This window comes from Semicossyphus pulcher, unplaced genomic scaffold (genome assembly GCF_022749685.1).
Source record: "Semicossyphus pulcher isolate SPU_LCO1_2020_fin unplaced genomic scaffold, fSemPul1.0.p SCAF_26, whole genome shotgun sequence".
Taxonomy (NCBI): Eukaryota; Metazoa; Chordata; class Actinopteri; order Labriformes; family Labridae; genus Semicossyphus; species Semicossyphus pulcher.
Window position 1 is genome coordinate 1,716,421 of NW_027211700.1, and position 13,580 is coordinate 1,730,000.

Genomic DNA, 13,580 nt, shown 5'->3' on the forward strand with positions numbered 1-13,580 from the left:
TGTTTACACTCACCTCATGTTCAGTATGTGTTAAAGTCTCCGTTCGCTCTGGTCTGAGCCGTGGTATATACACCGTCAGACATCGGTAGGGTCGATGTCAAAAGCTTCAACTGGTTCCAAGAAAGAAGGAAGTGCAGTCGACTTTTGAACATGTGTTTTAAATGGAGGCCTCTGAGACGCAGAAAGCTCTTTCTTTGAACAATAAATGGGACCAACAATCGGTCCCAGGAGAGTCACAGGGAGAAATTCAAAGTGGCGTCTTGTCAAACCCCAAAGCCTACTTGGCCTTTGCTTCCCCCATAGAGACCTCCCCCCATTCGCCCATCACTCTCCCACTGGTGTCCATCCATTTACCCAGCTGGAGGCCCAGAGCGGGGGGCAACTCTTTGATAAGTGGCAGTTTACCAGGGGCCTCCATTACACCAACAGGCATGTTCATTTGTCAACTCGCGCTCCAGGAGTAAGACATCTCGGGGCAAATTGTTGCTCCCCGCCCCCCCTGGAGGCACATTTTTCTACACATCCATGTACCAAGACTAATTGAAAACTGTGTGCTATCGTTGGGAGGGCCCCGGACGGATGCGGCGAACGCGATAAAATAAAGAAGTGCTGCAGAGTGCTTTGGTTGGCCGGGGATGCTGTTTTTTCATGACTCGAGGAGGTTGGCTAGCGGGGGACAGAGTTCAGTCTCATCGGACCTTTATTGCTGCAGGGAAAAGGCTTATTTACTGTAAACTGTTTACGGCGCTCTGTCACTATCTCTGGACATGCAGGGTAAACACAGGAACACACTCCCACTCCTAATGTCTTGTAAACATTAGAAACACGCACAAACTGACAGAAATACACCCTGCAAAAGACACTCTGGATGACTCTTACTCACACACTGTGTACTTGTTAACATAATCACAGTGAACACACATTCGCACACACCCTTGCATCCAAACAAGCGCATTCACAAGACAATGCACGGCCATAAATACACACTCGCACTAAAAAAAGAAGGCGCATGCAAACACACAACTCCTTGTCTCAACAATGCCTGAGTGCTGTTAGTTTTATTGGTGTCCCCAGCTATTATACAGAACGGATAAACTCTTCTTTCTCAATCTCAACAATCGGACTGTTTCCCATCGTTTATGTGTGTCCTATTTACACGGCTGGACTCAGACCTACATGTTTCTGCACATGTACCCAAAGTCTTTAAAGTCAGGGAGGAAGAAGAGAAGAAAACATGACAGATGTCTGCAGAAAAAAGAAATCAAAGTCTGTGTTCATGCTGCATCTGCCAAATATATGGTATCACACTTTACGGAGCAGCTCGAGCAGATGAATCATGGAGCCGTCCCGCAGGTTTCAAATCCATCTTAGCAGAGACGTCCTGCTTCCTGCCTCGTATGTGTTGTGCACTTAAACAGACACGTCAAAAAGTATGTAATGTGAAAAGTGTGTTTGCTCAAGTGTGCTAGTTTAATAATGGTTTTTCCGTCTATCTCTGTATCCACCCTTCACCCTCCCCCACCCTCTTCACCCCCCTCTCATGAAGACCCTACCTCTTTGGGGCGGGATGTTTTGCCATTAAAACTCCATGGTGAGTTTTTAACTTCTCCCCTCAGCAGCATGCAACTGTATCCTCCGCCACAGCAGCACCACCCGCCTCCTTTACCTCTCATTTGTTTCCTGGTATATTTTCAACACATTCCGCAGAGTTTGTGCAGTCATTCCTCGGGGGGGAAAGTTCCCAAAGAGGAGTGTTTCTTGTGTTCTCATCTTTTTTTGTCTGCCTTCTTTTGGTTGTGTTTTGCAAACCCTTTAATTTTAATGTGTGTTGAGCTTTCAGTCGGATGATTCAACGTGTTCCTTTGAAGCTGCTGCAGAACTAAAGTGAAGAACGTTTTGTTGGATTTAATCTCTATGAACAGCATGCTTACATATCTTATATTCCCAGGTTTCACCTTCTAAGTGATGTCTCAGAGATGAGATGCATGCTTTCAGCTTTTCAAAGGTTGTAGTGGAGGGGATATATTGCATTACAGCACCTGTCGCCTGGTGATCGTGTGGTTTATTGAGCCACCAGCCAGAAAATGACATCTTTGTGTTCTCGTCTCTGTCGCTCTGATCACACCTTCTAACTTGCCCCTTTGTGTCAAACACATGTTCCGATTTCTTCAGCTCACTTTGGTTACATTTTTTCCCCAAACGTTGAATGTCTGTTTGCACGCAGTAATTGTGCCATGTTATATCCTGGTGTTACTGTGAACAGTGGATTGTGCTGGTGTGGAAATGTCAGTTAATTGTTTCAATTAAAGCAGCACTGATCAGTATTTCTGTAGTAACAATGAGTCCAATAACTATGTGTAACGTGCAAGTGGTCATTCATCATGTCGAACACGCAGAGGTTTATCAGCTGGGTTTGCACTTTGCCTCTGCTATGAGGAGCGTTTTATCGTGTTGATTCCACCGCCTGCAGCTTCACTGGTTTCGTTCACACTCACAGATTTAACCCGCACGAAAAACTAAAACAAAAGATGATGAAACCAGCGTGAGTTACATTCCTAACATCAAACATCCAAGAGACAAAGTTAGGAACTATAGCGGGTGAAGATGGACGAGCATTTAGCATCTACAGAGTCAGATTTGTGTCCATGAGTTGGTGCTAGTAGACCTACATTCACCAGGCAACTGAAAACAAAACTTGTCTTCTTGACGTGTAATTAGGAATCTGTTTACTCGCCGTTATCAACTACGAAGTCAAATGGGGGATAATTAAGTCAGTTTTGTACTTGTGCTCATTCTCACCTGATGTCTTATTTTGCACATCAAGATGACACCTGCCAATCTAGAGCACACATTACGATAGAACTGCTACCTCTAAATCCCTCCCCACAGTTTTTGTTCAGTCGTTTTGGCCGCTTGTTCATCAAATAGTTTCTTCCTGAGGTCAGCGTGTTTGTGAAAGTCTTTCCAATGGGAGCCCCCGGTTACAGACGCCAACAGCACGAGGATGCTACGTGTTTCTGACCTGAGCACGAGAGGTTTGCCACTTCTGGGCGCCGACACTGAAGAAGGTTCAATTTTAGGCAAAACTCTTTTTTTATCAAGCCTTTGGATTACAGTGGAGGAGGATAACAACAACAGTGGACACGACATTAACACTGCCGGTTTGTGATTATCTCAGCTAGCTCCATCCTCGGCCCTGAAGCATTTCAACTCTCCCTTCATCCAAAGCAAAGGATGCACTGTACCAACATTGAGATGCTGCCAGTCAGTGTTTTATTCAGAAGGAACCCTGAGGTTACAATTGAACTCTTTGGTGGACACACAGCCTCAGTCTGTTGTTGTGTTCACTGCTGGTTGTTTGCACTGACAAACCAAGACAATCAGGCTTTGGAGGCCTAAGTCATCTATTTTTGTTGGATACAAACCAACACAGAAAGTGTGTTGATGAATTGGACTCTGTTCGGATTGTTTTAAGTTGACTTCTGGAAATAACCTAAATCTGCACTGACCAAAACCTCCACGCTGGCTCAAAGTGACGCTGGCAGAAAGACAGAAAGATCAGCCGGCGCTGATTTGTCCGATTTTCAGGCTCATAAACCGAAAATGATGAACTGCTTCCCTTAAATGTAGTGTCAAACTGTATTTCTGTCTGCAGTTCACTGCTAGGAATCGAATGTTAGCATGCAGAGAGAGAGAGAGAGTTTTTTCTTGCAGGGGGCAGAAAGCGAGTCTCTTGTCAACGCTGTGTCGTGAAATCAGATGCTTCCAAGCTTTTAAAGAGAAGCCCCATTATGACAGAGTCACTTATGGAGAGATGATTGAGTGACTCAGTGAAGTGAACTTTTCCCTCCCCGGCTCCCTGCTCTCCAGCTCCTCCCTGTTGACTCCATTCACTTTGGAAAATGAATAGCATGTGGTGCCTTCCCCGAGTCTTGGGTTTCGCCTTTTGTTGTGGGCAGTCACTCATACTTTTTAATTGAAGCTTTTTTTCCCTTTCTGTCTTCATCCACCTCCCGCTTAATCCAGGCCCTTAGCGGCTGCAGAGCGTATACTTTTCAAAGGTACACATCATTAGCATCGGATTCTTGACCCTCACAATGACTGCCTTCCGCTCAAATTGGAGCGAGTCGAACCTATATTGTTTCTCTAACGGCGTATGTCTCGAGACGTGAGCTATGACAGTTCATTCACCAATCCCTGCCTCAGCGTTCGGCCTCAGAAGGAGCCTGTTAGGGGACACATTTTAGAAACAGAGCCCTCCTTTGTTTCCTGTTAGAGGATATAATGAACTGTATGATGCCTTCTCAGGTTCCACTTGACTTATTTATTTAAACGGCTGATTTCTGACCAAATACAGGAACTTTAATAATTCTATTCAACATTTTTTTTTTTGCACAATCTGCCTCATAAGACGATTGTCATTTCCTGATCTGTCCAACCTAAACATCATGTTATGTTAGTGATCCTGTTGCTATTTTCTATTTTAGTTTTAGATACATTTTAACAGGATTATGCATCAAGAATCCTCTGCGACCTCCTCATAGTCGCCCCGCCGTTTGCACAATACTACTCTGCATATAACCGTAATGATATCATCATAAAACCTGATCACACTAAAGATCTATGCGCTATCTTTCCATTGCAAAATAAACGCTCCATCGATACCAGTTTTTCTTTAATCAGTTCAAACAGGAAGACGTGATCAGCGTTACACTGCAGCCGCCCCATGAGGTCCGTTGTCATAGGCTTAATGCACGTACATGCCTCGTATGGCACGCTGACAAACAGGTAAAAAAAGTCCTTGTTTCTCCTTGAACATTTGGTGCCCATTCTGCAGCGCTCACTCAAGCTTCCTCCAGTGGTTGTCATTAGTTCTGTGTGTTCAACACAGCCCCAAGGCTGCCTCTTTCCGAGGGCTGTTGTAAAATAATAAATGTGACGTTGAAGGATGTGTCCTCCACATGACTGCCCTCTCTTTCTCCCTCTTCTTCTCTTCTTTCTTTGCCTTCCCTGTATTCTGATTTGAATGAACCATATGGCCTACAATCAGAGCAACAACAAGCGTACAGCTCTTTGTCGCCGGATGGCCAGCTCAAGTGAGCTCTATCATATTTGTTTACTGTGAGGGAAATAAATGGAAGCTGCCACCGGACTTCCAACCCCCCCTCGGAGGCGCCTCACGTTAGCCCCGGACATAGTAATGCAAAGGGACTTTGATGGTTGATGTCGCAGATTGAATTATGCCCTTGAGGAAAAGCTATTAGCTCAGTCAAGAGTCCTCATTTGTTAAATTAAAAGTGGAAATGACATGTGAGTAGTCTTCAGTGAATTAAAGTTGCAAACAAAATGGATTCCGCTCCCTGCGAGGGCGAGTGCACAAAAGGAAATCTTGTGGAGGGAGAAGAAAAAAGCAGATTTGCTGTTTGTGTAGTGACGTCCCCCTCCCCCCCGGTCCCAGCTCTCTTTCAGTGTATTTATGTTCTATAATTTATTGATATTAAGTTACATTTTGGTGCCATTCACAAAACCATTTCCCTTCCACTGCTGCACTCTGAAAACGGATTGTCCTCCTCATGGAGAGCAGGACAAGTCCGTTTCCTCTGTTTGAGCAGAAACACGTTCAGGCCTCTTCAAGTGAGATCAAAAAGAAAGCATTATTTAAAATACAGACGAATAAGCTTTCGTGGTCAGAGAACCCAGAGGAGACGAGAACCAAGCTGTGATCGTCCCTGCTGGCAGGCTCGGCTTCAGGGAGGCCCAAACCCAGTTCATCAGCTCTGAGACCACAGGCAGACGCCAGTATTATGGCTCGCTAGCATGGACTCACAAGTATACGCATTAGTGTGTGATTATATGTTGTACTGGTCAGTTCTTTCTTCACGGTTCCAAATAATAATCTCTACTGACCTCATAAAAGTCCTTCTAAAACATGTCACGTGTTTCCCCTGATTTATAATTCAGCTCGACGTGAAGACAAAGAGGAGTTCAGAAGATGTCTCGTACACAGCGTCCGCCCGTGTGGTATAACTTGGTCAGCCCCTCGCTCTCGAAACCAACACAAGCTTGCTCTGAAACAGGATTTGTGTTTGTTGGGTTATTGGAAGCAGGCGACCACAGGGCCTTTTGAGGGTTTCACATATTTTCCAGCAATGAAAGAGATGGAGCACCGGGGTTTATGGCAATTAAACACCTCACCAAAGAAGAACTCTGAGTCTGCAGAACTCCCACATCGTCAAAGTCGGGAATTCTGTTCCTTCTTTTGAGCAGTGAACAGAAGTTGTTTGGTGCCTTGTGACTAACAGATCCTTCGTTTCCCCGACTCTCTTTGCATAAATCATTGGACCCGTTTTCTGTTTGAGTGGATCACAGTGTTGTCTTGAAAGTTTAAGGACATATTTCCCTTCTTTTTTTCATGTCTCTCTCATTGTATTTACTTTTTATTCGGCCGTACTCTTGTCCAGGATGGGTGAGATTGAAAGGCAGAGGGAAGTGGACATGCATTGGAGGAGAAAAAGGGGATAGCTAACTGGATCTGTTTGTTAAATTCTTTATCCCCTGCATGCACTGACAAACCAACAGGCCCGAGGAAGAGCTTGGAGGGGAAGACAAGGGCACCGTGGTCTTAGCCAACGCAATATCCTGAGTGTGACTTTATCTCCCCCCTCCATCTTCCTTTCACAGACAGGGCTTACTGTGGATATTTGGTTATTCAGCCTTCTCCCCTTGACCCAGCACTAATAAATACAAGCTATGAAACTTGTCCAGAGGCCTTTCGAACGGCTACCTTCACCACTTCCTTTTTTCTGATCCCTCTTTCACACGATGTTGGCCAAACAAAGACATCAACATCTCCGTGCATCCAGGGAGTAATTTACGAGGTGCTGACAGTCTGAAGGGAGGCAGCAGAAAGAGAGTTTTACCAGCTTCAGGCCTTTCAGCACCTCGTACTGTGAAAGTTAGGTGAACTACCGGACACAGAGTCGGCCCCTACAAGCGTTACTGTTGAACTGCAGCCTTTGTGTTCCATAGTTTATTTAGTTAACAGTCAGTGAGGCAGATGTGTCACTGAGGTGTGTGCTCTCGGAGTGGAGGCTGTGCACCTTTGTATCTGAGCAGCGACGATTTAGCCTCTGGAGGTGTTGGCCAATATTCAGGGGCGTTCACTGTAGCCAGAGAATTTCTGGACACATTATATCTCATATCTTGGCCAATATTTTCCACTTACATCAGCTTCTTTTACGAATGAACACGGGAAGAAAACATGAACGATTATCAGAAATCAGAATGGATGCTTAAAATACAATCAGACTTGTGGCTTTGAAGCACCAAACTGTAACTTTTGAAGGTTTTTTAAATCAAATATTTATTAATTAAATACATTTATGAGTAGTGTCTTCTCAGAGTGATTATGAAAGAGCTGGACAGTTTAGATTTAGACCCATCCCGTGCCTAAGCCTGTGACCCAAGCTTTACATTAAGCCTGACTCTTGCAGTGAACACTGAGCTAAACATTTTATGTTATGATTTAAGAAGCACCCACTTTTCTGGTTTAATGTTTCCCTTCGAAGGACAAATGAAGTTTAGTTTTTCGAACCATCCACTGTGTAAACCACTTATGGTGTCCAATGGCGACTACAGCCTGTCAGCGAGATCTGCAGCAGGGACGCTCACCGCCTGCAACAATTGTAGAAACATCTGACAGATGTGGTTGGTAGGTTGGTGTCTTTATAGGCTTGGTTCCAGGAGGTTTGCATCAGTGATTGGATGGAACTCCATTTTGTACCATTTGTTCTGCAGAAACCAAAACTATAAAACACCTGCATGAAGTCCTTCAGCAGGAAACCTGACTAAGCCAAACTTGACTCACAACATTCTTTTCACCTGGCGATAACGAGTAAAGTGAAGGACAATGTGCAGCTCATTGTCTTCTCAGCCTTCTCTTTTATCCCCACACGTTCCTGTGAACAGAAGTGCATGTGTAGCTTCCACATCAGTGTGGTATTCAGAGGTCAAGGTCAAGCGCCCCTTTGGGAGAGTGTGACACCGCCGTGAGCCCACCTCTTGCCTGATCAGCTGTGACCACGTTTTACTGTCCAGGTTGGTTATAAGGCCGGACAATAATACCAGACCTCTACTGCTACTGTTCTCTGATCACTACCATATGGGCAGCTCTGCAGCTGAAACCTCTTTCTGCGTCCGCTTCTTCTCAACAGTCCTGACAAACTGAATAATCCAATAACTTCCAATAAATTCTGTCCTGTGGCCAACATGAAGCGAGGAAGCCGGGATGAGGTTTTTGGTACAGTGTTGTTTTTGGTCTGGTTGTGACTGATGGCAGGAGCTCACTCCACTTTTGTCTTCTCTATAGATACTCTGTCACTTCCTTTAGGCAGCACAAAGGGGAGATGTAGCAGTTGGATATTCTGCGCGGCGTATTCTACATGAGTTTTGGTTGTTTTCTGAATATTTCATACGTCGACAAACATTTGTGTTGAAGCAAAATTTATTTCTTCATTTTCTGCTCCTGAGGTGGATGTTTTATTTGCATTCGAAGTGTCCCTTGCTTAACTCCTTGCATGCAAAGTACTGTTATAAAGTTGGTGTTTATTGTTCTCAAATGTCGTGTAAATTGCACATACTTTCCTCCAATGTGTGCTGTACTGTAACGTTTGATTCATCATCATGGAACAAAGCAAAGCCCCTTTAAAACTCTTCATTTGACTTTGTGTTCACTCCTTAAAGACCCCAAACAGCACCGCAGAGCAGTTTACTTTTCTGCCTTAACACTCGCACTCTTTTCCCTCCTGAAGCAAAGCTAAGCCACCGCCGCAGATCTCCCCGAGCAAGTCCAGCGGAGGAGAGTTCTGTGTGGCCGCCATCTTTGCCTCGTCTCGCTCCTGGTTCATCACCAACCCCAACATGAAGCGAGAGAAAGGTTCGACCTCGTCCAGAGTTGTTGTTTTTACAGTAATCTGCTCTTGGCAAAAGTCCAAACATGTCTCCCCACATGTTTCTTCACAGATCAGTCCAGGCAGTCAGTCGTGGACTCGCTGTACATCTTAAGTTGTTACGGTAACTTGGTGGAGCACGTCCTGGAGCCTCGGCCTCTGAGCACCGCTCAAAAGATCAGCGATGACACACCTTTGGAGCTCAGCACCTGTCCGAGGGCCTGCTGGACTCTAGCCAGGTAACACTCGCTCGATCTTAGAGAAAGCTCCTCTGGTACGGTCAGTCTCAACATTCATTTTTCTTTAAAGGACTCCACAGTGGAACGAGCTGCAGCCGCCCTTCAACTCCAACCACCCCCTGGTGTTGGCCTCGGACCTGGTGCAGTACTATCAGTATCTCCTGGCTGGTAAGTGTTGAACAGTTCTTTCTTTTTTATCCATCGGTTCATTCATAGTATCGAGTTGTGTCTTAAATAGAACGCAGAATCACATACGGGCGAAGCATAAATGCATATTAAGTTAGTAGAAAGATGTAAATCAATGCAGATGCACTCAAGGCAGCTGGAATTGAAGTGAACATGTGTTTCAGGTTTCAGCTCATTGAGTTACTGATAAAGAGGAAACGTTATGATGCCACAAGCTTCCAGTGAAGGGGCTTTAAGATCGGGCTCTGGTTCCACCACCGCTCCTGCATACATGGCCAACGATTCCTTTAATCTGTGTTTGCACTTCAGTCATCTTCGTCCAGGACGGAAATAAAGTCAAAGCTTGGGGCAGTTTCAAGTTTTTTAAAACCACAAAGGGTTAAAGTTCAAACCGTTAAAATCTGGCCAGGCGTCACTTTAAGTCTAAACACCTCAGTCACCAGTTTGACTGACACCGTCTCCAAGAATAATATGTTTAAAGAGATCATAGAAACCCTACAGGCTTTAAGACGACGCATGTTTTAAAGAAACAGGACAAAACAAATATAAATATTCTGCTGATCACTTTCTCATAAAAACATGTTCCTGTTGCGTCTTTCTGAAAATGTGACTCATGTCAACATTTTTTATTGAATATTAACCGAACATGCTGAACGACGGCGTCCTGAAGCTTCGTTTATCCTGCTCTCGTCCAGTCGTTGATTAAACAAACATCATTAGCAAACATATCTGTATATTTGCTACCAGAGGAAGTTTGACGACGATAACATTGACTCTATTGATGTTTGTTTATTGCATGTGTGCATTCTAAATACAGCTCTCTGTATGTTTGGGTTGCACAGGCCAACACACATGTATGTTGTATGTGTACTGTATGCATTATTAGTCAAACGGGTGACCCCTAATCCCCGCTGATTTTCCATGTTGACTGTGTTGAAAGCTCGTCCTCGGCCTGTTATTGCTGCCACATGCTGGGCAGAGACGTTTCCAGGCAGCAGCCGTAACGTTTCCTTTCTCAAAGACTTCGGCGACGGATACTCCCACTCCTACCGTTTCATATCCTCTGAGTAATCCCGCTTCCTGTGTTCGCTTCTGCACCTCAAATCTATCTTTTGCCGGCCGCTTCAGGACATGCTACCGCAACGCTATAAGATGCTGCACTCAGACCAATTAGCTGACACCCTAAACTCTCTCTAATTCAATAACAAGTACAGAGCAGTGAGCACTTTAGGTTGCCCTCCGAAAGGCCAATTCGAAAAAGGCGAATGCGAGTGCACACGGATGGCCACACACGGAATCAATCCACCCCCTGGAATAGGCCGGCGTTTTGAGCTGCTCCATAATTATAAACACACAAAATCTGTAATTAGCTCTTGTGGCTGCTCCGGGGCAAGTGGTGGCTGTGTTTACCCTAATCTCTGCACTCGTCTCGTTGACTTCTGCAGTGCTCCAGGTCTAACTGGTAGGATATTTTCTCAAATTAGTGCTAATGGTCTCTCCTAGTGTCAGAGCGATGAGGACACGTTTGGGTGACGGGCACGGGCGTCAGCTTTTTCCACCATTCTCTCTGCCAGCATGAGCAGTGGAACTGGCTGCATAATGAGAGGGATTCATTGCATTAACATTTACATCCAATTAACAATAGCCAGCTAACACCGCTGTGGCTCTTTATTCCCCAAACCAACCGAGTGTGAACCCGTGTGAGGTCAAGACGCTATAAACATAATTGTTCAGCGCTCTACCCACTTCTTGTTCTCCTGCCATTTTCCCCCGGGGTCGGCGTCCTATACACCACCGACACCGACCGGGCTGCTCTTGGAACGCCACCTTCCATTTCTACGCTTTGCACCCGAGCGCAGACTCTCAACATCCTGTTTCTCAGCATGCGTCCCCTTGCCAGCCCTCTCCTCCGCTGTTTCCTCCGGGGCTTGGCAGCTCAACGGAGAAGTGATCCAGGAGAAAGAGTCGATTTGACCTTAGGATGAATTACAGCACAGCCATACGCCCCTCGTCCAGCTGCCTCTTGCTGAGCATAAAGATCACGCGGCTGCGGAGGAAACTGAAAAAGACAGTGTGCTTACTTGCAGAACAAATAGTTTTATCTAGGTCTAATTTACATCGACGATGCAACCATTCCAAGAGAGGAACAGAAACTTCTTACTATTCAACAAGAAAAGGAAGTACCAAAAGAGTCGATAAGGAATCTATAAAAATATCCCCTTCAGCTAATTGTCCGACAGACCTCGTCTCTAGAAAGGTGGTGCAAGGCGGAGAGGTGGCAGCGCTTGATTGACAGGCCGTGCTCTCCGGTCTCGTGGCTCTATATTGGATGACCCAGGCTGATTAAAAATGCAGTATGCAGGGAATGGAATAGGAAGGGGAGAGGAAGGGCCGGGGTCAGGCCAGACCGGAGCCTCCAGGACGGGATGATAAAAGGCAGCGGTGGCGCCACTTCATGGTCACTATCTCCACCTGTCCATCTGTAGCAGCTACTGGCAGCACTCAGGCTCGCAGAGGACGGCAACGTGCAGCGCTGCCTTGGAGAGATAAGAAGGAAAGAGACACACATTATACAGTATACTCACAAATAGAGGAGATGCTGTAGTACGATCTGGCTTCATGGAAGCAGCGCGGAGCCAAGTTTTCAGTGTTTGGGGAATCCTCCGGGCGGGATCACAGGATTCCTGTCTGCGTCTCCAAAAGTACCCGTTTGTCTGTTACTTAGCGTGTGAATGGGCCCTTTTTCTTTGGGCTTAAGGTGTCGGAGCTGGGAAATAACAGAATGACTGCTCTAATCCCTATCATAACAGTCTCTATACTTGATGAATGTGAGGTTTCCACGCCCTCATTAGCTCCAGTCAGCGGGATTTCATTCCCGGTATGATTTTTGTCAGGGTGGTATTTATCTAGCTGTCCGCAGTATGTTTTCTAACACCTCTTCCCCTCGCCGCAAAGTTCCTCTGAAGCAAACAAACCGGTGAATAATTTACCACCTGGATTTCTGGCTGGCTCCTTTGAGCCTGGCGATGATGGCAGCAACAGAAGCTATGCTTTTTGGCCGCGGCCCTCCCCTCCCTACCTGTCATATAATGTGCTAATTGTGGAGACTGACTGACTGGCTGGCTCGGCTGCTCTCTTGGGACTTTGAGGCCCATGACAGGCCAGCCACAGTTGCCTCGTCAATAGATCTAATTGCTCCGAGAGAGGGGCCAGAGTGAAGGCTTTGGAGCATCAGGCGTTTGGTAAAGAGAAACCATGGCGCCATGACTGGGTCAGTAATCAAAGAGAGGCAGAGAAAGGATGGGGTAAGTGTAGCGCTGGCTGAATGAAGGAGCTGTCAGTCAAATACGCCTTGAATGATACATAATGACTAAGCTATCCCAGCCTGTCAGTGTGCCAGCATCTATCTGCCAGAGCAAGAGGAAAGTGAGGAGAGAGGAAAGTGAGAAGAGAGACAGGTAGAGTGGTGGAAAGGGAGCCGAGCAAGTGACATGTCTGGCGACCGAGTGCGGCAGGTCAAATTAGAGAAAGGAAAACTAAACGACTTACAAAATTAATCTAAAAAAAATACCAATAAAAGAGATAAACAGAGCAGACAGTCCGGACACGACGGCTATCCTCTGTGCACCGTGCAGCCAGCTCTGCAGATCTATCAGATTGTTAGCCCCTTATCTCTCCCTGGAGATCGGCCTGTCCGGCCCCTGGCCCACGGCCCCGGGAGGTCGGGCTACATCAATACCCAGGCTGCCTTTGTTCTTGTTCTGACTCCCTGCTTCACTGCTCGGGCTAACAGGCCACTGGCTACCGGCCTTCAGCTCAGCAAAACACCACCTCTCTCCACAGTCAATAAAGACTTTGACACAGACGACTCTGTTCCTGGACGGCGCAGGGGAAGATTGTTTTTCTGCTTGTGTGGGTATGAAAGTGCATAATCACCGGGGTTATAAAAGAAACGGAACAACAAAAAACCTTCATAAGAAACAACATCAACAGCTCTTTATAAGAAGGAGATTTTCTAAGGATGCATTCATGTCTTCATTTTGTTTTTGAATTTTTATTACTGAACCATTCAGAAAATATTCACGCATGGACAGAGCCGTCGCAGTTGCACACTTTGCACAGCCCATGTGACGGTTCTGCACATGGATACACAGCAGTCACACACCAAACAATAAACACACTTCACTTCCTGTACTAAACTCCTGCT

The 13,580-nt window shown here is 45.9% G+C and overlaps 1 protein-coding gene across 1 annotated transcript in view; it reads left to right on the forward strand.

The window, feature by feature from the left end:
* bcas3 (BCAS3 microtubule associated cell migration factor) overlaps window positions 1-13,580 on the forward strand; it is a 347,859-nt gene that overhangs the window by 99,114 nt on the left and 235,165 nt on the right. The window contains exons 17-19 of the mRNA XM_069676560.1: window positions 8,811-8,935; window positions 9,022-9,187; window positions 9,258-9,355. Coding sequence (XP_069532661.1) covers window positions 8,811-8,935; window positions 9,022-9,187; window positions 9,258-9,355 — 389 coding nt within the window. The remainder of the gene's footprint in view (window positions 1-8,810; window positions 8,936-9,021; window positions 9,188-9,257; window positions 9,356-13,580) is intronic.